The sequence below is a fragment of the Zootermopsis nevadensis genome, unplaced genomic scaffold (genome assembly GCF_977971745.1).
Source record: "Zootermopsis nevadensis isolate Lab colony 2312 unplaced genomic scaffold, Znev_1.0 Znev_ptg000024l, whole genome shotgun sequence".
Classification (NCBI taxonomy): domain Eukaryota; kingdom Metazoa; phylum Arthropoda; class Insecta; order Blattodea; family Termopsidae; genus Zootermopsis; species Zootermopsis nevadensis.
This window is the reverse complement of record NW_028259156.1, coordinates 3,651,660-3,679,513: the sequence shown is the minus strand read 5'-3', so window position 1 is coordinate 3,679,513 and position 27,854 is coordinate 3,651,660. Positions and strand designations below refer to the sequence as shown.

At 35.3% G+C, this 27,854-nt stretch overlaps 2 protein-coding genes across 22 annotated transcripts in view; one reads left to right on the top strand and one right to left on the bottom strand.

Annotated features, from left to right (window-relative positions):
- Slob (Slowpoke binding protein) overlaps positions 1–27,854 on the top strand; it is a 543,833-nt gene that overhangs the window by 162,449 nt on the left and 353,530 nt on the right. For 8 of the 21 annotated variants that reach the window (XM_087354943.1, XM_087354941.1, XM_087354942.1 and 5 more), the window contains 5 exons: positions 2,221–2,308; positions 3,621–3,691; positions 22,536–22,696; positions 24,896–25,164; positions 27,466–27,647. In XM_087354943.1, coding sequence (XP_087211069.1) covers positions 2,252–2,308; positions 3,621–3,691; positions 22,536–22,696; positions 24,896–25,164; positions 27,466–27,647 — 740 coding nt within the window. In that variant the 5' untranslated portion in view covers positions 2,221–2,251. Of the gene's footprint in view, positions 1–1,788; positions 2,309–3,620; positions 3,692–5,939; positions 6,395–14,484; positions 14,591–14,868; positions 14,887–15,124; positions 15,720–22,535; positions 22,697–24,895; positions 25,165–27,465; positions 27,648–27,854 lie in introns of those variants that run through there. The other 13 variants (XM_022077801.2, XM_087354935.1, XM_022077802.2 and 10 more) reach the window with 8 other exon arrangements.
- Positions 1–27,854, bottom strand: part of LOC110836532 (nose resistant to fluoxetine protein 6-like) — a 94,841-nt gene that overhangs the window by 49,577 nt on the left and 17,410 nt on the right. Inside the window, exon 2 of the mRNA XM_087354931.1 lies at positions 9,062–9,191. The gene's annotated coding sequence lies outside the window, so the exon portion shown is untranslated. The remainder of the gene's footprint in view (positions 1–9,061; positions 9,192–27,854) is intronic.

Sequence of the window (27,854 nt, the reverse complement as noted above, 5' to 3'; positions counted from 1 at the left end):
ATATCATCCTTAAAGTAAATTAAAATGCATTTTTGTAAAACAAAGTGTAGTTTTAGACGTTTAGAAATCTATTATAAAATGCATAAAAAACTTAAGATATGTGTAAATATTCATATATGTATTTATAAAATGGCTTTCTTAATCCAAAATAAGTTGTCAAAATTACCGGACAAAGTGTAGTGTAGTGTAGTGTAGTGTAGTGTAGTGTGTCATGTTACAAACGGAGAGAGAGTCAGATAGACGGACGTGATAAACTAATAGAATAGGATTGTTATTGCCTTCATAAATAATTAACTTATGTACATTTTGTTTTTAGGAATACACGTTCAGACACTAAGTGTTGAAGCAGATGTCTGTACTCTTCTCATAGTAATATTAACACTTTTTGTCAGTACTTTTTGGTGAATTCAAATCATCTTTAAAAAGATTTTTCGTCGTAGTAATGCAACCGATAAAATGTTTGATTCAGCGAGCCCCATTAGATCGAAGACGTATAAGTTTGCAGTTCAGACTTAAATATAGTTGTCTTACAACAGGACGATCGAAGAGTTATTATTATCATTCGGGAAAACAGTTAATCAATACACCAGGGATTCTCAAACTTTGTCAGACCTTAGGAAATATTTTCCCATTCTTATCAGATCGCGGACCGTAAAATTATAAATTATAACAGTTCATTTAAACTCTTATGTTCATTTAAATGCTACTAAGTTAGGTCCACCATTGCAAGCAGTTTTACATAATACTAAATAATTTTTTAACAAACTCTGTTACTATTTGAGATTTCAGATCCTCATGGCGGTGAATATGTAGATGGTCTTCTGGGTTGTTGTCAGAGGTACTTACTGCCTCCATCATCAGGGTTTGATAATGGAAGCACCAAACATGTTTAAAATTTTATCATACGGGACGATACGGATATAAATACGTGGGAATCATAAAATATATCTGCGGTCCGCTGTTTGAGAACCTCTGATCAATACGATGTTCGTCTGAGGTGTTGCGCTGTGTAGTATTTGGGATGTATGTCGATAGTTGAAATGCATGTACACTAGAATCGTGCTCTGGTCTTAAGTCGGAGAACTCGGAAACCGGATTTGAATTGTTTTTATAGCGATACGAACATAGTTGGTGATCTTCTGGGTTGTTTTCTGTCTATACCATTTTACCCAAGAATTCTTAACTGTGAAGGTGTAGGAAGGTTAATTACATTATTTTCTAACTTTAAGTAACATACGAATCTTCGTAACATTTTCGGTCGTTGTGCTCGAAGATGGTCGTCCAGAACGCTCGTCATCATCGACAGAGGTTCGGCCATTTTTAAAACGTGAATGCCACACAAAAGTTTGTGCACGACCCATTGCGGACTCCCCAAATGCTTGCTTTAGCATTTCATAGGTTTCCGTAGCCGTTTTGGCGAGTTTTTGGCAAAATTTGATGCACACGCCATTCCGAAATCGCAGGAGGGTCGGTGTAATGCACTACCAAAACGCCCGTAACTAAGAAACAAATGCTAATTCGATGATTCCGGCTGGCACACTGATTCACTATGAATGTAGGCCGCACCCCCTAGAGGCAGAAGCTCGTACTACATCCGGTTCACCCTCTATTGACACAGTCTTGAAACTTTCCGATCGCACCTCGTATCTTACAGGTTTCTGGTAATCGATTATTACCACAATAATATTCGGCGACAAATTTCTTATTCTTTAACAAGAAATAAACCTAAAAACCATTCCGAGACTGACACTTTTATTTTATATTTATTTCTGATCCACGTCATGTTATTTTAAGGATTACGTAACATTTAGTAGACTTCATAGGGTATAATTTTTACATGTTAGACCCCACTTTATTTGACACTATCGATCTATATTTTGTGGTACTTTTATACAGACTATTTCTAAAAATAAGCGTTAGTTTTAACTGCGTATAATTACCAAACTATATAAAAATATTATTATATTTGATGTCTCAGAATAAAGCTCTTTTGAGATAATGTACTGCCCCTGGTGGAAATGTCGTAAAGCAACAGCGATCAAGATTTTGTATACAATAGAAAATCTTTTGTTCTCATTGAAACGAATTTTAAAAAGGAGCGTATTTGTAAAAATATTCTGTCTGTGTCTCGTATTACAGCGCGCGACGTGAGTATATTTATTTGGTTTGTTGTGTTAGATTTGTAAACATTGAAAGGGCATGCACTGCGTATTCTTCTAGGTGATGTCACGAGTAGCTGCTCTCTGCAGGGATGAAGGCTGGACATGCGAACAAGGAGACCCCGGGGATTATCGCTCGGTATTATTGGGTAAGTAGACACTTCCCGGTCTAATATAATAATTCTGATGTAGCTTATTGACAAAACACTAACTACATTGGAACAGAGCCCTTTTTGAGAAACACATTGTCTACTCTCCGCTGGTAAAAAAGTGTCCCTCGACTTTTATAGAACCCAAAGGTTCATTACCGTTTTGCAAAAGCCCACTACAGGTCCCTGTCTAGTGCCAGACGAATAAAATTAACATCTTCCAATCACATTTCTTTAAGATCCATTTTAATAATATCTCATGACTAAGTATTTCTAAACTTCACCTTCCTTCAGCCTTATTTTATTTATTTAGTGTTCTGTCTGACGACAGGTCCATATGAACAGGATCCTTCCATCCTTTTCTCGGACTGGGACCTGTTCATATACGTTCTTGGCAGATGATCCAGAAGTGGTTTGCCATTGCCTTCTTCTGTGTGTGAATGGAGTAATTGTTGGGATGCCACGGAGGAAAACTCCGTGTTGCCTAGACCACGGCCTTGCCCAACACAAGTTATAAATTCGGGCACCGCCGGGAATCGAACCCGAGACCCCAGGATTACAAGGCCAGCGTTCTAACCGCTAGACCACCGTGGCCATCATTTATTTATTTAGTGTTCTGTCTGACGACAGGTCCATATGAACAGGATCCTTCCATCCTTTTCTCGGACTGGGACCTGTTCATATACGTTCTTGGCAGATGATCCAGAAGTGGTTTGCCATTGCCTTCTTCTGTGTGTGAATGGAGTAATTGTTGGGATGCCACGGAGGAAAACTCCGTGTTGCCTAGACCACGGCCTTGCCCAACACAATTTATAAATTCGGGTACCGCCGGGAATCTAACCCGAGACCCCCAGGATTACAAGGCCAGCGTTCTAACCGCTAGACCACCGTGGCCACCCTTCAGGCTTACCAAAAAATATTGTGTACAAATTTATCATAACTCTAATGCGCTCTACATGGTCTTCCCATCTCATATTCCTTGATTTGATCGTTCTAATAATTAGTTTTATTAGTGAATAAATTACGATTCTACGTTCTACGTCAAGTGTATGACTGTCAATACATCCAGTCACAAACTGGAAATATTAGTCTAAATCTTGAATCATCGAAGTGTGTAACGTACTCTTTAGATTCATTTACATTATTTTTTTTTTTGAAAAATTTCACTAAATTTTACTAAAAATTTGTATGGGACAAGAATGATACTGAATCGGCAGACGATTTCCGAGTAATATTTTTTTTTTAGTTAAGGTTTATCTACTAAAATTTTGTAAACGTCTCTTGTTTCCACTTGCTTCTCGGTTTCTCTCAGGTGGGTCTCGTGCTTCTGTCCACGGGAATCGGACTCCTCGCAGTGTTGGCGTATTGGCTGCGTCGGTGCAGGTACGGACACTGCGCCTTGGCGCCATGATTTTGTCCACAACTGAGTAGGTAGGACTGTCTTCAAATCCTATTTTAACCAGCCACATAATTTTCTTATACCTTGGGACATTAATACAAACTCGGGATGAATGCTGTTCGTAAACCCAATCTATAAATGTGTTTCCTTGTAGCGAACTTTTCTTGCAGTAAAATTTTCAGGAATTGATAAAACATTTAGGAGTAAGAGCCTCAGTTCCACGCACGAGGGTCTCCTTACAACTTCTGAAACAGAAAATAGATTCATGTTGGATGATCGTATAACCAACAAGATGCGAAGTCGATCTATCGACCTTGCGACTCGTCGTAACATAACTCCGAACATCATTAACGACACAGAGCAGAACATATGAACACATGTTAAAAATATGTTATTTACATAATTTCAGGGGATATTTTATTAGTTTGATTTTTCAAAATGAATCCTAGAAAAGGATTGAATCGACGACTGTTTGCGGTTTTTAATTTCCTTGTGTTTTGCACCAAGAAAGTGCAAAACAACCAATTATTTTGAGATAGAAAGACATTCAACGAGCACTAATGCAGATCTACTAACTTTGGACTGAATCATCTAGTTTCATTTTACATTGCTCTACGAAAGTTCTAAGTGTCTATAAGATAAGGAGGATGTAACTATTTGAGAGATTTGGTAACGTACGAGGCTCGTCCACAAAGTACGTTTCCCTGGGGCCGTTTACAGAAACAAAACACAATTTCATGGAAATATTTATTGCAACAGATACAGCAAGTGTCCAGCTATTTTTCAACATATTCGCCACCGGAATTGAGACATTGGTCATACCGTGGGACCAACTTTTGAATACCTGTGTCGTAGAAGTCTGCCGCCTGGGATTGGAACCACTGTGTGACAACCATCTCCGCCTCTCTGTCATTCTCAAAACGCTGACGCTGACCGGACAGGAATTTCTTGAGGTGTAGTAAAAGATGGAAATCACTGGGAGCGAGGTCCGGGCTGTAGGGTGGATGATTAAACACCTCCCAGCTGAACTCCTGCAGGAGACTTGCTGTCCGTCGAGCCGTGTGCGGCCTAGCGTTATCACTGACCGCACTTCACAGTCGGCGGGAGCTGGAATAAGAACCTCCATCTTCAACAGCTGCAACGATGCTACTGTGAGAACGCGGGAAGTGCCTTTAGTGCATGCGCCATGCTACGTCATTGCTCTATCACGTACGCACAGTCGTTTCGCGCAATATAAGGTTTGCTAGCTGTGGGACGAGTGGGAAACTTACTTTGAGGACGCGCCTCGTACTTAAATGTAGGTAATTCACACCACTGTAAAAAAAAGTTACCACCCACTCTGCAGTCCACATATATTTAGATCACACAAAATCTTAGATGTCAGAGAGAAATATTCTAACATATTATAGAAGTCTCATATCTTAGGAATGTTAGAAATTTCTTAAGACATGTGAATGAGCATTGTATATCTATTTATCTACAGATTAACTCATAAAGCTGCTTGTTTGTAATAATGGAACGTAAAGTTAAATTCTTTTGTTCCAAGAAGTTTAAAAAATAGAATTATACCTCTTAATCTTCCTCAAACCTTAAAAGACTACCATCTGTACCATCTGCTCTATCATTTTTAAATTCATTTAGAATTATTTCTGCCAAACCGTAAATACCTGGTTGACCATACTCATGTCAAATTGAGGTCACGTAAAGATCAAGGTCATATGGAAGTCACGACAAAATCGGCCCAGTAGTTTCCCAGATACGGGTCTTTAATTTTCTCAAGGTCTGTCTGTACTGAGTTCATGAAGATAAAAATTGGTACACACCTGTGGATAAGTTTACCTTCGTGAGAGTCTTAAATCTCTTTTATGAGGTGTTAATGGTTTTCCTCAGTATCGCCTTCTCTGTTCGCCTTTGCAATCACCTCGACGCAGTTCATAAGGCTTCATTAAGTAAGTAATTAAATAAATCGGTTTAATAGTCATTAGTGGGACGCACACATATAACACGTGATAATATAATTATACCCTTTCCTTGACGAATAAAAATAGGTTATAGATATCTTTAAATAAACCGGAAACCTATGAAATTGACACTTCACGTAACGTGATAAATGTATTTCTCTGGTATCAAGACAGTTTTTGTGGCTCTAGAAGAGAAACACGTGACAAGGTGTAACACACGATACAGGAAACAAAGCCTTGTAAATGTCAGCCAAATAGGATGAAAGAACATTGGTTGGACTTCTTCGTGAAAAGCTTTGTCAGTTAACAGCCATCTACAGCCAGCTAAAGTAACGGAGCAGCCATGTTTAATATATATCAAAGTATATCACGCAAGGAAGATGGAGATAAGGAACTTCAGACAACGGGTCACGATCGATTTTGCACCCATCATCAGCCCAGAAGTTATTATCGACGTCGAAAACGTCCGATGTCGAGAAGAGCCCAATCAGTTTCAGAACTTCAAACTCGCGTTCCTGTTAGTGCGAAGTTGGGGCTCAGGAAACAACGTTCCGTTTCTACGGATGATGAGGAAGGTTCAAGTTTTATAAAAACTGGAATAGTTTCCATACCTGGAGAGAGAACACCTCTTCTTGCCAACAGAATTGACTCTCTAGCGAAATTATTTTCTCGTGTTACATTATCACCAAATGGTACAAATAATCCCAATCCAAGAGGTTCACAAAGGTAAGTTCAATTAAAATTTAATAAGATAGTGTAGTTGCGTCATATTGTGATTTATTAAATTAAAATTAAATTATTTGGTTATTCCGTCAAATCACAATGTATTTAAAATAAGATAATTAAAATAATTAAAATATCATTCTGTGTTCCATATCGAATAATCGATAACTGTTCCAATTGTAAATCGATTATTCGATATGGAACACAGAATGATATTTTAATTATTTTAATTATCTTATTTTAAATACATTGTGATTTGACGGAATAACCAAATAATTTAATTTTAAAATTTAATGTTTTCACACATTTTTTTCTCGTAACTAACAAACTACCGTTACCATTTATATAAAAAGTTCTTTGGATATTTTCCATCGCCTAAAATAATAGTATACACAATAAAATTGAAACGACGTTTCGGAGATGGGGCTCTATCTCCGTCTTTATGTACCTACAGAGCCCCATCTCCGAAACGTCGTTTCAATTTCATTGTGTATTTTATTATTTTAGACGATGGAAAATGGCCTAAAAACATTTTATTTAAATAACTCACCATCGTCACGAACTTTTAGATCTGAGATACCGTTACCATATTCACCAAAGCCCGCAAAAATTTCCTATTCTCTGCCAAATATATCCAGACCACATCATATCATATTTATGTAAGAGCTATTTTAATATTATCCCGACATCTTCGATCTTATCTTCAAGTCTAAATATTCTCGTCATTACCCTGTTCTCACTCCCTTAACGTAGGAGACCAAGTTCTACACCCATACAAAACCAGATCAAATAATTCTTATAGTTAAGTTTTACGTATTTAGGTAGGGGGCGGTAATATTGGAGATTCTGGACTTAACATTAGCGAGCACTCCCTGAATTTAACCGGCTTTTAAAATCTTTCCGAACACAATTTTGAAGAGTCCATCGCCCTGACGATGAAGGCAGCAACGACTTATGAAACGTTGATAAAAATCTACCATACTACACGGCGCTACAACCCAGAAGACAGAAATCTTCATCGCCCTGATGACGGAGGCAGTATGACCTCAGAAACGTCGGTAAACATCTACCAGACTACACAGCGCAACAACCCAGAAGACAAGAAATCTTCATCGCCCTGATGATGGAGGCAGTATGACCTCTGAAACGTTGGTAAACATCGACCAGACTACACAGCGCAAGAACCCAGAAGACAGAAATCTTCATACTCATCGCCCTGATAATGGAGGCAGTATGACCTCTGAAACGTTGGTAAACATCGACCAGACTACACAGCGCAAGAACCCAGAAGACAGAAATCTTCATACTCATCGCCCTGATAATGGAGGCAGTATGACCTCTGAAACGTTGGTTAACATCGACCAGACTACACAGCGCAACAATCCAGAAGACAGAAATCTTCATACTCATCGCCCTGATAATGGAGGCAGTATGACCTCTGAAACGTTGGTAAACATCGACCAGACTACACAGCGCAACAACCCAGAAGACAGAAATCTTCATACTCATCGCCCTGATAATGGAGGCAGTATGACCTCTGAAACGTTGGTTAACATCGACCAGACTACACAGCGCAACAACCCAGAAGACAGAAATCTTCATACTCATCGCCCTGATAATGGAGGCAGTATGACCTCTGAAACGTTGGTTAACATCGACCAGTCTACACGGCGCTACAACCCAGAAGACAGAAATCTTCATACTCACCGCTGTTAGGACCTCAAATCCTACTTAATAACTTCCTAATTTGCTACACGCGGCTTATTTTGCCAGAAGTCCTCTAGAATGGTTGTGAATTACATTTATACGTTAAGTAGAAGGCTGTAATGTTACTCTTAAGGCGAGAGCATTCTTAATCATAGAATTTTTACAACGGGAGAAAGAATATCTTGAGTCAAATGTGTATATTACCACGTGTCAGAAAAAGTATTACACGTCAGTAGTGGATAATCATTGAACGTAGAAGGATTGTACACAAAGACGTGATAAAATCATAGGAATTGAATATTGACAGAGACTTATAAATATTGATTAGTTTGTGATTGATCACTCTGCTACCTGACACGATGTTTGTAAATGAACACAACAAAGTTTATTGAGATTGAATGATCATAAGAAACAAAAGGAATAAAGGAAAAATTTTAAAATATTTTTTTGATTCAAGGATGAACAAAGCAGACATACTGAATGGTGGATAAACACCAAGGCGAAGTATGTTAACGAACAATGTTTAATAACAAAATTGATTGAAAATTGTTTGAGAAAGATACTTCTGAACGGTTATTGTGAAAAATGTTGATAGACACTCGATATACAGACCAAAAATTCTTTTTAGAAACATTTATTCTGTTGAAACTGTAATTTTTTGACAAAGATGTCAAGCCTTGACAAAGATTTAATTATATGCAGCGACGTGTTTATTGTAATAAGTGGTGAGACAATATAAATAAACGTAAACTAAAAATGAGGATAACGACCTTGCAGGGCTAATGTTCTTTGCATACCGTAGCATTGAGGCGTACTTAGAAATTTTACGATATTTTCGATTTTTAGCGTTCATAAGCAAACCAGTTGGGCGTGTTTATGACGTCAGAAACACTTCAATTTCTTGGCGTCAGAAGATACAAAACATATAATAAAAATATAATGAAAAATACTGAAGGTACTTACTGTCTCCGTCATCAGGGCATCCTCTGAAACGACGGTCAATTTCTACCAGGCTACACGGTGCAGCATCCCAGAAGACAACAATTTTCGTAGTATTTTAAAATCTAAGTGGTTTAGAAGTAACTGAATAAATCTGAAATTTGAAAGAAATTATTAATATGGCTACTGATCATCTAATTGATTTACGTCTTGGAACAGAGCTCTTATTTAAAAATTAATAGTCGCTCAGGTAATAAAATTTCATTTATTTTATGGAACCAGAAATTTCATTCATGTCGAGATCCCGCTTATTAGTAGATAAAATGTTATTGTATTAATATTCCTGGATTTAATATTTAACAGAAACATGATTATACTGATTATTCTATGTTTATTTGCAGTCTACATTAGAATATACTGCACGTTACTTCTATATGTAAAAAGAATTCGAGATTCTTTTTAATTATGTTACAGTTACAACTTATGAATATTTGTATCTTATATGCGTCATGTTTGTGTTTGATTAAATATATTTATTTTGTACAGTCTATACACAAACGCTAAAAAATATAATGTAAAATCGTATTTACGATTAAGAGCGCTAATATAATATTTTACACAACAAAATGTTTTAATATTATATAATTTTTACAACACCAATAAACTTCAAACGTTTGTGTATAGACTGTACAAAATAAATATATTTATGAATATTTGTTATAATTATGATGGACTAACTTTTAGTGTTAAGAATCCAGCCACATATAACGAATTAGGTTTTGAGATTTTTACGGCGGTGAGTTTGAAGATGTCTGTCTTCTGGGTTACAGCGCCATGTAGTCTGGTAGTAGTTTACCAAGGCAAAAGGACCTCTGAAACGTTGGTAAACTTCTATCAGACTACACGACGCTGTAACCCAGAAGACAGACATCTTCGTATGTTTAACGAATAACAGAAAACGTGTAGGTTTTCTCTTAAGTATTCAATATTATTTTCTATAACTTCATATATTTCCTCTTGATGTTGTAGATGTTTGTAATTTTCATGTATTGCGTCCGATCACAAATTGAAAACATCATCTATTTTTTCGGGTCAATCTTTTAAGACTTCAGATGTTATGGCCGGAGACATACAACGTGAATTCCATGATCGTTGGTCGTTAAACAAATATCCCTGCTATGTTATCGCAAGAAGACAGAATTGAGAGATGTTTTATCAACGTTTGACTTCTGTAATTCATATTTCAATGAAAAAACAAAAAAAAAACAATGATAATGTCGAGAGATTGGATTTTTGAAAACTTTTGTTTACCTTTGAAACTCGACCAGAAAGCGATGTTAGATGGTAAAGTTTCTGTGTATGTGAGAAAAGTAATTTGTAAGTTGAGATCAAACGTTACATTCAGCTGAGATATAGTGAATAACATTTCTCATCTCGTAGTTTATGTTCAGAAACTGTTTCTTTGTCTCTTAGGTAGTATATTTGCGTCATATTGTGAATTAGGTTAATATTTTAATATTTTCCGTCAAATCACAATTTTAATAAGATAATAAAATATATAAAATATTTAAAATATCATTTCACGTTTAAAAATTTACAAATTGGAACGTTCTAATTTGTAAATCGATCTTTCGATGCGGAACGTGAAATGATATTTTAAATATTTTATATATTTTATTATCTTATTAAAATTGTGATTTGACGGAAAATATTAAAATATTTGTCTCTTAGGTTATTGTCGACGAAACTGTGACTATGGTCGGGATCGATTACCAATTAACTCCGAGGAATAGAGTAGATAATAGTTGCTAAGCTAATCAAGAAATTTCCTTTATTTTATGGAAACAGAAGGTCTGTTATTAATACCGGTGAATACAGGTATCTGCTGTACCGACACTAGAAAACCCCTCGAACACAATGGCTCTGATTGTTCGCACTGCTTGGGCTGAGGGTCATGTAACCGTCCACATTTACGGATGCATACATGACGGAACACGAGCGGAAGTAGTCGGGATAAACCTCTATGCGAACCTGCTGGTTTCCGGTATACGAAAACCCAAATCAGCATGGTTTCCGAACAGACACGACGTCTCTATACCTAGTGTCCCAACAACTCCGTGGCAACTGTACAAGCTTGTTCCATCAATATCACTGACATTATGTGCTATATATATCGGGTCTGTCGCTACGAGGTTAGAAGACAAGTTGATTTTATTGATAACAATGTGTTCTGGAGGGAAATAATTCAAAGAAGAGAAATTTCAGGGTTTGTTCTAATGTAATCAAGGGGGTGGTTAGGTCAAGGTCATATCAATATCAGGCAAATCCTCTGCCTAGTGGAGGCATTTGAAACTTCAAGGTCATTTAAAGGTCATTAAAATTGCATGAGATTTCTTGCCGAACCGTAGAGGCGATTGCCATTTCGAAGTTAGGTCAATTTCAGGTCAAGGTCATGCCAAGGTCACATCAGTGTCAGGCCAATCGTCTACCTAGTAGAGACAATTGAAATTTCAATGACATAATAAAGAACATGCGATTTCTTAGGCTTGGTTAGGTTAGGTTATGTTAGGTTAGGTTATGTTATGTTAGGTAAGGTTAGGTTAGGTTAGGTTAGGTTATGTTAGGTAAGGTTAGGTACATTAGGTTACGAGAGGTAATGTTATGTTGAGTTATTTTAGGTTAAGTTAGGTTGAATTAGATTAAGATAGGTTAGGTTATGTTGTGTTAGGTTAGGTTGGGTTAGATTAGGTAAGTTAGGTTGTGTTAGGTTGGGTTAGATTAGGTTGGATTATGTTAGGCCATGTTTAGGTCAAGGTCATACCAAGATAACATCAATGTGAAGCCAGTCCTCTGGCTAGTAGAGGCATTTTTAATTTCAAGGTAACAAAAAAAGCATGCGATTTCTTGGCGAAACGTAGGATTGGGAGAGGCGATTGTAAGTCAAGGTTGGGCTCTGAATTGTTGGGCGTGTGGTCCCCATAGTATAAACAATTGTCAATCAAAAAGTTGGTCGAGACGAAGTGAATGTGTTTACATTGATGTAAGATGTGGTAATTGTTTGGTTTTATAGTCACCTAACTTTTGTAGACACATGGACCCTTAACGAGTTAGTTTCCAAAGAATTGGATAAACAAACTTTCTAATTGCATCATTGTTTATCGAACTAAAACGTGAAACATCGCGTTGAAATATTTCTTATTTTCCATCGGCTACTCCATACTACTTACGGAAAATTATTTTCATGTAAGCCACTGATTCTTACTTCATAATGCCTCATGATTACTCTTACATCTATGACTGCATGTAGCGTTGTTTATGTAAGTAAGAAGTTAATCAGTTGATTATATTTTTGTTCTTTCATAAATGGAATTTGTTGGTAGTTTCACAATGTTGGAATTTAATAAAAAAAAAGGACGCTGTTAGTGGAATGTGAACTTTATGGAATATTTATTACTATGTATATTTACTGTTCTACATTCTCCCGTAAATTTTTACGGGTAATATAAAAGTTTTAATATAATTTGTGGTCGTCCTACTTAATATTAAGTACAGTGTAGAAATATAACAATTCTCCTAGCTTCAGGATAGAAACAAATGAGTTTTTTTTTTGGGGGGGGGAGGGGGACGTTTGTAGGAGTGTTCGTTGCCCCAATACATTATTTAAACTGTGTGTGTTTCTTCCTGAATACGGGTCATTACTCTCTTTCGTAGTATACATTAATCTCCTCTGCTGTTAGCCTCAAAGCTAAACATACTTTTCGATGGAAAGCTCAGTAACTTAGCTTAAAAACAGTTTAGATAAACATTTGCTATTCTGGTACAATGATACATTTGTTTTTATTTTGTTAATGTGCCATTTTATTGTAGTATTTGGAAGTCCTAACGTAAACCTGTCTTTTACCAGTCAGCGGGAAATATTTTAGCTCGCCCTGACAGACAGGTCAGTGTTGGAAAAGTCTTTTTATTCTCTTAAGTTCTATTTGGTTTAAAACCTAGGAAGTGCAGCTAGATCGTGTTTTCTCTTACAAAATGTGAACAAATTTCAGAAACTTTACATTCTCTACTCTAATTCTGTCTTAGGAGAGATTCGATTTGTTTTTTATTTTTTTAAAAATAGTGTAGTTGCGTCATATTGTGATTTATTAAATTAAAATTAAATTATTTGGTTATTCCGTCAAATCACAATGTATTTAAAATAAGATAATTAAAATAATTAGCAACCGCATTCAGTTTTAAACCATGATCGGATACAGTAATACTTCTGAATCACCTCCAGACACAACTGTGTTGTCTACTATTTCATCTCTGGTATGTTTTATTTTACTTTCCTTATAATATTATTTATTTATTTAATTGTTTTCTATATTCATCCATATTCAATAATGTTTCTTTGAATCATTTACTTCTCAGACCGATGTAAACATCAAAAGCATCACTTCAAACAATAAAGTTGATCCATTATATGAAAATATCTGGACACGACCTCCAAAACTACACTACGAAAAAATTGTAAAAAATTGTAATTGAGTTTTAAATTTAATATAATTTTACACCTGATGATGGTTTAATACAACCGAAACATGTTGTAACTGTTCCAATTGTAAATCGATTATTCGATATGGAACAAAGAATGATATTTTAATTATTTTAATTACCTTATTTTAAATACATTGTGATTTGACGGAATAACCAAATAATTTAATTTTAATTTATTTTGTTTGTAAATTGCTATAAATTTCATTACAATATTTGCATTTTATTCTTAAGATTTTAATAGTTTTATTACGAAAATCCTTATTTTTAATATAATGAAGACGCTGTATTATATTTGTAATTAATATTTAGAATCTTTTTGCATCTTAAGTGCGTCATGTTTGTGTTAAATCAAATACATATATTTATTTTACAGTCTATACACAAACGTATTTAAAATAATGTTGTTAAAATATTATAACATTTACAGTATAAAGTATATTATGTTATAACATAACATATTTTAACAACATTATTTTAAATAAGTTTGTGTATAGACTGTAAAATAAATATATGTATTTAGAATCTTGATGTCAATGCATGAAAATATAATAACGGTATTGAACACGAATTTTTTCGTACGAAATATGGCGAAGGTTAATTTCGTTTTTGCAATATTCCATATTATAGACTCGTATTTCTCGATTCTCAAAAACTGAATAACATCTTACGGATTTTATTAAATAATCCAGAGAATGAAGTTTTTATAGTCCGTGTTCTGTCTTGCATATTTGAATGTATACACGTAGAAGGCAGAGTAAATACATTTCTTTTACTCAGTTGTGTACAAAAAGTGAAAATATTTGGCGTGTGTGATCTACTTTTCCTTTCTTCGTGATCACCAGTACGGCAGAACAGTTCATCATTCAGGATATTTGTATTCATTCGCCAACAGTTTGTCTCGTTGACGCAGAGAAATTCGTACTAGTCAGAGTTCACGGAGAGTGAAATACAATTGTATCCGCCTTGAGTCAGTCGGCTGTTTTCTTTGCTACATATTATGAAATATTTCAAAAATAAGTTCCTTTTTTATAATACAACTTAGTACTGTGTGATTATTATTTTCGTCTCATAAAAAATGTGTCGTGTCATTGTGGCTATTTCATTATCTCTGCAAGATATATTTTAAGTTATTTTAAACTTTTTTTAATTGTTTTTAAACACAATGTACATTAAAGTTTGGTTTTATAATGATAGCCAAGTGTTGTTAAGTGTAATTCTGAATAAGATATACTAAAGGGAATTTCGTTTCGATGGAAGGAAAATACGAAATTTTGATTAGATTGTGAATTCTGCGAAGATATCAGAATTTACATGTAAAATATGACTGCAGTTTATATTAACCATACCAATGTGATATTTTTTAATATTATAACATAGTTATCAGTTGATGGGTGTTACCATTTAATTATTAAGCTATTTATCACAATTTTCACACTGGGCATTACAGAAAAGTTATTTGTTCAAACCAATTAATATAATGTAAACTTTTGAATGAATGATATTTAATTATTGTCTCTTAAATTGATATATTTTTTTAAGGTTTGTGTAAATAAAATCAGAGATTTGATTAGAAGATTTAAAAGAGAAGTGAACAATTTTATATCGAACTTTTATTGGTATTTAACGCCGATGTTAAAAGGACAAATTGTAATGTCTGAAAGGGTGGGCTTATTAAACACGGTTAAGTCTGTGTTTAATTATGTATAAATTAGAACATCGTAAAGCCTAAATTACAGTGTTGCATTATGTTTAAACGGTGTTCTTATAGATAGATCACAAATAAGACAGTGCGTTACAGACGGTTTAAAGTCAATGAATCCTGTTTAGGCAGAGTGTGTTGATCTCAGAATCATACAGCACGTGGTCTTGTGTGTGCGTGTATCATGATCGAACCTCCGACGTTAACCAGTCAGACTGGGCCTGTTTATAATTCCCGATGCCCAGGATTTGAATGTGGACATTTTCCTAGGCGTGATCTTCACAGGCCTCTCAGAAAACAGATTTCAGTGACTGTCGATGGTGGGATTAAAAGTAAAAGAAGGATAAAACGAAGTGTGTCATTTTATTTGAGCTGGATTAACGTTTTTCCGTGTTTGTGCAAGTCGGGAAATGTGATCTCAGACGCATCTTGTGACATTGATAATGGGTGAGTGATATATCGTTATGTAATTACAATAATTTTCTTCTAATCTTAGAACAGTTTTGTCGATGTTGGTATTTGTTGAGTTATAACGCCTTGTGGGCGTAATTTTTCTTATTTAGAATGTTTTTGTATTAGATATTGTAGGTGCGTCATATTGTGATTTTATTTAAAAATAGTATTAAAATATATTAAAATTATCCGTCAATCACAATAAAGTAATATAAGATAATTAAATGGTTAAAATATTATCCTTTGTTCCGTATCGAGTACTCGATTTACATATGGAACATTCTCGACATGTTTCGGCTTTCATAGAGTCAATAACCAACCTCGCTCCGATATGATGTACTTCTGATCTCTCCTCTTACAAATTCGATATTACTTCTCTGACCAATATACGCAGCATTAACATCACTCCGACAATACGATTGCATCAATGATATATAACACAACAATAAATGTTGATACAATATGAAAAACGAAGAAATGATAAGAAAATTAAAAATTAAAAATTAGTAATTGAATTAAGAGTTTATAACATACACCTGATGACGGCTCTATGAAAGCCGAAACATGTCGAGAATGTTCCATATGTAAATCGAGTACTCGATACGGAACAAAGGATAATATTTTAACCATTTAATTATCTTATATTACTTTATTGTGATTGACGGACAATTTTAATATATTTTAATACTAGTTTTTGTATTACTAACATACTTCCTATTGGAGGGACTTTGTAGAAAATCTTACAGCCCGACACCCAAATCAAGAAAATTCTTTGCTTTTTATTTGCATAACTCGAATGTTCGTTATAATGTTCACAGAAGCCCACCTTGAGATCCACTCATTATCTTGTCGAGTTGCTTGTTACAGAGGGAAACATTTATTATATTCAGATAAAATACTGTGTGTTCCTTTCCTGTATCAGAGTGTACACAAGTTTTAAATGTTGATAAAATTGATAACTAATTTACTTGTCACCCGTTTCGTTTACATTAAAGGATACACGTACAGAATTCGGTTTCGCTGTCATCATTTGTGTTATTTTGGTCTGCGTGCTGAAGGAAATTATTAGTTTCAATGAAAACAATATCAGTGTCAATCATATGTAAGTTGTGATTACGTTTATGGATCACGAGGCAAAAATTATGACGTGTTGCTATTATGATTGTACGTTTGTTGATAACACCTGTCAGTAACAAGTTATATAGTATTTTTCTTTTATCGAATACCTGTCTTGTTTTCCGTTCATGTCAACATTATAACAGCAGAATGAATAGTTATTTGCAATGCGTATTAACACTGTCTCATGTTTTGCTACCAAAGTTACAAATGATAATAGTTGTCTTGACAACGGTAGTGTTATTTCGTGTTACGTTTAACTTCAACTGTTTCCATAAAGTTCACTAGCATTCAGTAGCTCATTTAATACCCCCCCTCTCTCTCTCTCTGTCGCTTTCAATGTCGTAGTCTTTCTTGAACATTTGAAATTCTCAACTTTTATGAAACACGAAGAATAATCATTTTTAACGAAATTTAAAATAAATTTAGGATACTGTAATCAGGCAATGAACACCTCTGAAACGTCGCTAAAAGTCTTCCAGACTACAAAACGTTACGACCCAGAAGACAAGCCATCTTTTTATTAGCCGTCGTGAAAAAATAAAATTCTAATCTGTTTTTAAATTGGTAATTTATTGGTTACATCCATCCAATGGCGCTATAGCCCAAGTTCGGGCCTTGGTTTCCTTCGATGTGGGAGGTTTCTTTGTTTTTGAAGTGCCCATCTGTGAATAGAGACAAGCCCACTGCCTCTGCACAGTTTTTTTTTACTAAATTCTGATTTGTCTGCTAGAGACATCTAGCAGAGAATCATGATAGACATGAATTAGAAATAGCCGCTGAATTTTGTTTACGAAACATTTCGTATAATGTTCGTAAATCTACGTCATGGGACCACCGTCTTTACTTCCCACCCTTAAAAATCCATCTACATAGACCGGGTTTGACTACTGATGCTGAATGTTCGCTTTTTGCTTATTATGGCTTTAGCTTGATATTTGATTAACAGATAAACACAAATTGAAAATTATTTCAGAAAAAATATATAATAAAGATAATTAATTTAGGGACCCACGATAAATGACTGAAGAAGGCGAATATATCACTTAAGATTTCTTATGATTCTGAATCATGTATTCTGATTAATGAGATCTCATTTAAATAAATTATAAATTTAAAATGGTTATGAAATGGGCAATTAATCTGGGACAGGCCATTCAGATAACCAATAGGAAACGAGAAAGAGGAAAAATTAAATAAACATTAATTGTGGTTAAGTAAATTGACGTCAGGTGGCTCACAGTAGAGTCAAATACAAACTGCAGTCCGGTAACCGTTGTGTAAGAGACAGTATTATATACCTAGGATAATACTAAAACTGATATTAAAGAAATATGGTGTGAATTTATGGAGTCGATGCGTCCTAATAAAAAAAGAGATCAGTATTGGAAACTTATGAATACGAAATTAACCTTCTGGTTCCATAAAATACAAAGAATCTTATTTTATATCTGGGCAACTGTCAGCTTGTGGAAATAACTCTGATACATGGCGTTTAGTCAGCTCATGTGAATTAAGTTTGAGAGGTTTTTTCATGTATTACTATCCCGGGTTCAACTCCAGTAGGAGACTATTGTTAATCCATTTAAATAGCATAGGACAAGACGTAACATAGCATACACGCCACGAAGATTTGTATTTTGTTTGGGAACTGAGAAAACAATGTTCTAAACCGGTGACAGTAACTTAGATACTCGGATAAGATGCAATTAATAACTTTCTTTGATTTTCTGTTTCCCATGCGAAGTCTGGGTTGCGCCTGTAACTGGAAACCTGAAGAAGGTAGATTTCAGAGTGCCAGGCTATAAATAGGCTATACTAGAACAAGATTAATGGTGGTTTGTCACGTACGAAGTAGTTTACTACAGTAGAAGCTGAAACCAAATACAGACCACAGTAAGAACTCCGATATTCAAACACTTCCTTAAGGTACGGGTGCGATCGGAAAGTGTCAAGACTGTGTCAGTAGAGGGCGAACCGGATGTAGTACGAGCTTCTGCCGCTAGGGGGTGCGGCCTACATTCATAGTGAATCAGTGTGCCAGCCGGCATCATCGAATTAGCATTTGTTTCTTACTTACGGGCGTTTTGGTAGTGCATTACACCGACCCTCCTGCGATTTCGGAATGGCGTGTGCATCAAATTTTGCCAAAGACTCGCCAAAACGGCTACGGAAACCTATGAAATGCTAAAGCAAGCATTTGGGGAGTCAGCAATGGGTCGTGCACAAACTTTTGTGTGGCATTCACGTTTTAAAAATGGCCGAACCTTTGTCGATGATGACGAGCGTCCTGGACGACCATCTTCGAGCACAACGCCCGAAAATGTTACGAAGATCGACGTCGTACCATCAACGACTTGTGCGACGTTGTTGGGATAGGCTATGGCACCTGTCAGCTGATTCTAAAGGAAGAACTCCACATGCGACGCATCATGACAACGCGCCAGCGCACACCGCCCTCAAAGTTCGGCAGTTTTTGGCCTCAAACACCATGGCCGTCATCCCGCACCCTCCTTATTCGCCGTGTGACTTCTTCCTCTTCCCAAAGATGAAAATTCAGCTAAAGGGAAGGAGATTTGAGACGATAGAAGAGATTCAGGCAGAATCGCAGATGGTGCTTGACAGGCTGACAAAGAAAGATTTCCAGGGATGCTTCCAGGCTTGGCAGCGGCGCTGGGATCGTTGTGTTCACTCCCAGGGGATCTAGTTCGAGGGTGATGGATGAATTTAATACCTGAGATAAGTGTACCGGTTTTTATAGGCGCAGTCTTGAAACTCTCCGATCGCACCTCGTATTTCCTTAAATGTTGTCCAAAAACATTATCAGACTGTATTTTGAGTTTGAAAAGTAATTTTAATTTTGAGGTCACCCTCAAAAGTGCTCGGATTTGTGTTAAATCCTTTATATTTCTCTAATAATAGTATTTTATATTGAAACGAAATATTAGGAATATTAAAATGTATTCATGTTCTCACATTTGCTAGAGATAGATTTACAAGTCATTTTTATTATGTAAATGAAAATTCGATAGTCACTGTTTACAGTGTGTGACGTTTACAATGTTTTGTCAATAGTTACAGGAGCCAGCAGACCTTAGTGATTTTGTTACGTCAGAAAATATTATATTTCTGTGGTAATTATTTTAGGTTTTCCTGTTTGTCCAATTAGTAATTCAAAACAAGCTTGTCTGTTAGCAGGTGGATATGTGCTTAGCTACGCTCTTATGAACATGTGGCGTATAATTATATTTAAAATAATGTCTTTCCTTTGGGAGGGACAGCTGTGTATTTGTGCATGTGAATTTACTAATATGTGCCTGCTTGTATCATATATTCACATTGAAAAATAAATTTAAGATGAAGAGATGGGCGGGTTATGTAGCAAAGCATGAGGAACTAAGAAACGCTTGCAAGGTTTTGGTTCGGAAACCTTACGGGAAGAGACCGTATTGAAAACCTAAAGTTGGAATAGAGAATAATATTAAAATATTTCTAAATGAAATACGATGTGGGATTTCGATGGATTCATCTGGCACAGATTAATTTGAACACGGTAATGAAACTCCGTGTTGCACGAAAAGCTAGGAATTTTTTTTAAAATTTAAGAGAGATTCAAGAACTTTGCTACAAAGTGTTATGTCTCAAGATCTGCTAAACCGCATATATTTCTGCTTTAAAATAAGTTTATTATATAATAAACCCTACACTGTTGATAGGGAAAGTTCATCTATAATAATCGTCACTTGTTTTCCCGCAACGAGAAATATACGATAAAGTTGGCAACTCTTCAGCAGTAAAATTGTAGTCTCTTTTAAACAAATCATTCGATTTATTCCAGAAGACAGAAAAGCAATGAGGTCATTTGAAAGTGTATGCTTTTACAACGTCAGGCCAGTGCGTTAATACATAAAAAGGGTAATCTTGCAAAAATATGGCTTACCGAAGTGTGTATATATTACAGGATTAAATATTTAACTCTGTCTATGGCCCCGAGCAGGTTAACTCAGTGACTACGCATCTGAGTTTTATTCTGTAAATACCAACTCCACTCACGAATCTCCACGTGTTTCATATGGTTTACTAAGCCCTTCAATCCCGGTTCATATCATTTTAATAATCTGCTCATGCAATTAGGTCTACTAATGGATTCACGTGGATTAAGATAGATTATGAATTGTCTCTTGTGAACATGGCAATGAACATCCAGGCTGTGAAATAGTCGAGAGACTTTCGTGTTCTCAGAGAGTTAATGAAGCATTCGTAGTTTAATAACAAATTTAATTGTTTTTTTCATATTTTATTATCTCAACAAATGTTTTACCACTACGCTAATAAGATATAAATCTATAAATATATATATATATATATATATATATATATATATATATATCAAAATGCCACTGGTAATATTTCTTCTGCTAATCGTATTTGCTGGAATATGACATTTTAATGAATACATTTAGTTTATAGACATTTTATGACATTCCTCTAATTAGACTTCCTTTTAATTTAACTTTCCATACTCTGTAGGTTTCCTGTTGTAAATTTTATCTCTCTTTTGTTTAGAATGTTATTTCTTGGTTTCATAAATAATTTATTTTTAAAAAAACCCGTTTCTGTTCTCACAGTGCTTGACTGTATTTGGTAAAATTTAGCTACTATCTAGCATATAACTTAAATGAATTTAACTGAATTATTCAGATTTTAATAAAATTTGTAAACAGACATTTTCAGATGTGACCGAAAGAACAGGATGTCGATATATGTAATGTTATCGATTGTAGTATTTTATATCAAATCTAAAAGTTCTTGACGATGGTGATGAGTCATTAGAATAAAAATTTTCTTGGATAGTATCCATCATCTAGTAAATAAAATATAAAACGTAAAACGACGTTTCGGAGATGGGGCTCTATCTCAGTCTTCAGGTCCTAGTCCGGAGATAGGGATTAGCTCTATCTATTGGGCCCAACTGAGTAGAAACCTGAAGACGGAGATAGAGCCCCATCTCCGAAACGTCGTTTTACGTTTCATATTTTATTTATTAAATGATGGATAATATCCAAGAATGTTTTTTTCTAATGTAGTATTGTAGGTCGTTAGTAACGTATCGCAATAACGGAATTCCGCCATCTTTCTTTCACCGAAACGTCGGTAACCACCTACAGAACTATACAGTGTTTAATCTGAGAAAACCACAATCGACTATCCATTGTTTTTAAAATTAACTTTGACTCTTGAAGAGTTAATATAACCTCACTCACCCTTCACTAAAAAAAACAAAAACTATTCACGATATTACCCACGTGTCCAGTCTTGTATGTCCTCAGTTCATCTGACTGTCGTGGTTAATTTTATCATGTCGAGACAGGATATTTGGGGTCAGCTTTAAAAAGCTATATTTTCCGCCTCTAAATCATATTTCAAGGTCACGAAAGTACTTCGCCTCGTTTACTGCACGGATGTAAGTCACCAGTACAGGTGTTACAATCTTTGCTACGCTGCGAGTTCTGAGCTGTTTTCACTTACATGGGATTTTCTGTTCTGCCCTAAAAAATGCAGTGTGGTGACATCTAATATATAATTAAAAACCGGACAGGTTTGGGAAAAGTGTGTAGGGTAACGACGAAGATAAACAAGGTGAAATAAATTAAAATTAATAAAAATAGCCTACGCATCTGTTTTCCTACACAGACATGGAGGTCGGTACGAGTACACGGCCCTCGAAGCAGATTCCACCGTACACGAGCGCATGGAGTTGGAAAGAAAATCTCGCGAGAGGGCGCAGAACGCTTGTCAACACTATTTGCGATCCTGTTCAAGATACGCCTTGCTACACCACCTCAACGACATCGGTACGGTCAGAATCTCAATCAATACGAACCCTTTGGCCCACCCGATCTCCTAGCCTCTAATTTCCCTCATGGGAAGACCTACTTTATTACGAGAACTGCTGTAGAAATTTCTATGAAAGCCATTGAAGGTCACATCAAATTTGTAATTTATAATTTCCTACAATCTCTAACAAGAACTTGTGAGGTGGAGAGGACATTAGATTTTCAGGAATTTTCAGGAAGATATATGTTAAAATAAACAAAGCCAACGACCACTATTTGAAACTGTGCTATGAGAGTGGTTCAGTAGGAGTCTGCTCAAAGCGTGTCATTCGCGAATTTTGTGTCACGCAATCCAACGATTCCATTAGAAGCCTGGTCTAAGTCAGTGGTATTCAACCTTTTTTGTTCGCGTACCCCCAGATATAATTTCTCTTCAACTTTGTACCCCCAAAAGTTGTTGGTGTATAATTCAAGTTATACATAGTATATAATCTACATCTAAAATAAATTAAATAAATTACATTACTGATTATTCAGTGTTTATTATAAAATAATATATATTTTTTTAAATTTCACGTACCCCCTAAGATGCCTTCGCGTACCCCCAGATATAATTTCTCTTCAACTTTGTACCCCCAAAGTTGTTGGTGTATAATTCAAGTTATACATAGTATATAATCTACATCTAAAATGAATTAAATAAATTACATTACTGATTATTCAGTGTTTATCATAAAATAATATTATTTTTTTAAAATTTCACGTACCCCCTAAGATGTCTTCGCGTACCCCCAGATATAATTTCTCTTCAACTTTGTACCCCCAAAGTTGTTGGTGTATAATTCAAGTTATACATAGTATATAATCTACATCTAAAATGAATTAAATAAATTACATTACTGATTATTCAGTGTTTATCATAAAATAATATTATTTTTTTAAAATTTCACGTACCCCCTAAGATGTCTTCGCGTACCCCCAGATATAATTTCTCTTCAACTTTGTACCCCCAAAGTTATTGGTGTATAATTCAAGTTATACATAATATATAATCCACATCTAAAATAAATTAAATAAATTACATTACAGATTATTCAGTGTTTATCATAAAATAATATATATATTTTTTAAATTTCACGTACTCCCTAAGATGTCTTCGCGTACCCCAGGTTGAATACGACTGGTCTAAGGCATAATTTACTTGCATTATAAACGTTAATCCAACGGATTGACGTGTGGTAGTCTATAAAATACGACGTCCCACATTCCACATCCGTCGAAGTGATTCAGTTTTTTCGCAACAGAAAGATGTCAGTCCGCGTAGATTCATCGGATTGAAGGCCGTGAGTCACGGACAACAGTCGAAGAAAGACTGAGGCAGAAAGTTTAGTTACACGTAGCGACCACCGTCAAGAACCAAAGAGCAGCGCATGCGCATAGATCGTGACGTACAGACTTCGTCTCTCCCCCCTCCTTGTTTTTCACGTTTAGGACCACTGACGCAGGCCCTCAGGGGACTTACATTCCATTCTAACGCGGAAGTGTAAAAAGATGTTGGCTACTTTATTCGAGACAAGAATCCAGTGTTTGGTGATTCAGATATAAGTCGATTTAAGATCCCAGTTGAGTTCCTCTTGAATCACTCTCATTTCGCCTGAGTTAGCAAACGAGAAACAAATGAATTATTAGAGAAAAAATTTAAAACTTAAGCTTGTGTATTTGTAGTGATGGTTAATTATGGAAATTACGTATATTGATAAGAGATTTGAGGTTCTCGCAGCTGTGAAGATAACCATGTTGGTCTTATGGGGACATGTCCACAACGCCTTACGTAAATTGGATGACATTGAACCCAAGATTTTATTTGTGAATAAGAACAAAATATACGAGGTAATTTCATGAAAATATCATACAATTATTCTTTCATTAAATGACGTAAGGACAGTGGTGTTATTTAAAATATTATTTTATATATCAAGTACGGTTTGAGTCGTTCGTCTTATTAAACGCTAAAGATGATTATCTTCTGCGCTGTTTCGCCATGTTGCCTCGTAGAATTTTACCGACGTTTCGAAGGTGCTTCCTGCCTTAATAATCAGATTAACTGCCCTGATATTAACAGTCATCTTCATACTCACAGCCGTGAGAACTTTAAATCTCACTTTTTACACATTACTCAGATGAAATGAACTTATTAGCGTCATACGATTTATCTAGGCTCACGAGTGGACAAGCATTGGTTCGTGGTTAACGACACGTCCATGAAGACAGAGCGACTTCTGACTCTGGTACCTCTGAGTCCCAACTGCGCGATTGAATGCAACGCCAACACAAGAAGCACTATCCTAGAACTGTTCCTGGCGCTCCAGCATCCCTACATTTATCCCGTCCTGGACCTGGACTTTCGTGACGTATCCGGACAGACCTACGTCATCCTGGTTCTACCTTTTAACAACAGAGGGAGTCTCAAGGATCTCATCTACAAAGTAAGGAATCCTTTGTATGTTACCCTCCTGTTTTATATAAACCATAATTAAATTAAATAGCTTGATTTTATTAATTTTTTGGTATCTGTCAACACCGAAGGCATTAATATTTTGGAAAAAAACAAATGAAAATAAAAATAAAATAAATACACAATTAAAATTAATAATATCAATAATAGAATAAATTAATAAAAATATAATACCGTATTAGACGTGAAATCGGCTAACAGAGGCCTCTTTATAAAATTGTGAATAGATTTTCAGTAAATAGCACATTTTGACAAATAAATTTTATTCGGAATATTAATTTACATTTCCTCTTACCGCCCTATTATTTATAGACTAATGTTGATTTATTATTTAATATAACCGTGGTTTTTTTGTGATTACTTTCGTCCGAATTCTAATAAATTTACGTAAGTAGCTAGTGTTTACATGTTACATTTTTTTGTTTTCTGTTATTATAATTGAAATGAACTTAATTTAAAACCATTTATACTGTTACTATTGCCTAGTAGTAGTAATTTAATTATTGGAAATGTCTGTTTATTTTATGTTTTATTAACAGTTAAATAGGCTACCGTAAAGTGTGACTTATAAAGGCCACATTTTCACACTCCTTTTTTCGGTAGACTATTGCTTCTTTGCGTTATAGGTGTGCTTTGGTTCTACTTAAAACAGGACGACAGCATTTTTTAAAGGTCATGTTGAAAGCTTGTCCTGTTTCTCCTGTTATTTCCATGGCTTATTTACATTAACCCTTCAAAGCCAAAGCTCGTCAAAATAATATTTAATAATTCGATCCATATCGCTAAGAATACACAACATTTAAACAATTACAAATATCAGCTGGTTAATGCTGTTTAAGGAAATAATCGCTGTTTTCAGGTAGAGACGTAGAAAATCTATCAATAAAAACGAATATTTACTAACTTTTAAAGCTGTCGGTTTCCAGTGAACATTTTTCAAGGTCAGGAAAATATATTTTAAAAATATTAGGCTTATCTTACGAATTATCGTGTTAAATATTAACAGGCGGTTAGACTGATGACTCAGTAATTTTCACAGTAAATTCTATGTCTGTTTTCTTGAAATGTGGGTATCTTGAGTAAGCTCATATTTCCAGCATATATTATATACTCATTTAATTATGTCGATAAAACAGTTTCCTTCATTAGCTCGATTTTAACATTTTTTCTGGACCAGTCTAAATTTTAACCACAGTAATATTTTCATCATCTTTTTCTGTGATTAAATCTTTATTTTTATATGTATGTTTATTATCTTTTCTTTGATCCATATTCCAATAATTTAAAATTAATATTGTGTTTTACTTTTGATATAGCTTCTGTGCTATTTATTTTCTTCATTCTTTATAAACCATGTTATCTCTGAAGACCCAAGATTGTCTCGTGTTCAGTAAATTTCAATAACGTTTTCGGCTAATTAATTTTATTTATAGGTTTATCAGAGTTAATAAGTCAAAGGCATCATGCCAGAAGGGTGTATCAACAAAATTGCTGATTAAAACGATTCTAAATTCTTCCGATTATCTGGTTTCACAGATGATATTTATTAGTGATCATACGCCCTTTGTAACTTTAATAGAGATGACATGATTAAAACTTTCCTGATTTCGGTTCTTACACATCTAAGTGACTATTTTAAATCGCTTTCGTCAAATTCAGGTCACCTAACTTATCCATTCTTTAATCTCGCCTTAGAAATAACACCACGTTAATACCCCAGAGACAAACTTCCTGCCATCTGACAAGTTCCGGCGACATGATCCAGTCACATATAAATACAGGGTTATTCATAATTCCCTGAAACATTACAAAAAATCGCTAGACTTCAATGGTGCAATGGATGGTAATATAGGACGTGCCGATAGAAAGAGAAACTCTCCAAGTTTATTTTACATACCTCATAAATTCTCAATAACCTTGCGATACTTCGTTGGCCACCCCGATCACCTGACCTGACGCCATGTGATCTCTTCTTGTGAGGGGGTACAGCCTCTGCCACGGGATCTGGCTGATTTATCGCTGCCATCTCACAAATCGATCGTGACATGCCGCAGCTGGTGTGGTCGAAAATGGATTATCGACTTGACGTCAGCCACGTCACATAGAGCGTCTATGAGGTATGTAAAATAAACTTGGAGAGTTTCTCTTTCTATCGGCATGTCCTAAGTTACCATTCATTGCACCATTGAAGTCTAGCGATTTTTTGTAATGTTTCAGGGAATTATGAATAACCCTGTATAATTAGAGCTGAGAGAGTTTGTTAATTTCACAGAGTCGATGGCAAGATGACTGGAGTCAGAAATATGGACAGCGTAGTGCGGGGCTGCCTGTCTCTCAGGTGCAGCGTTTAGGGCGGCAGATACTAGAGGCGCTGGTGTTCCTCAAAAACCGTGGCTTCCCGCCGTGTAGTCATCTCCATTCCGGAAACATCATACTACAGAACGGAGTCGCCAGGTAATCCCATCTGTCGTGTACAGCTTGATTCTTAACAGATTCATATTAACTACACCTCATTTAGTAACATTTAATTTCCAAGATTCTTCACTCTGCTGAATCGTGTTCGATTAATAAAGCGATTGTTTAGATGATATTTTTATTAACATCTTTGTAATAACGAACATGCCAGTTATAGATTCTGTACAAATGAACGGTAGATTTTTC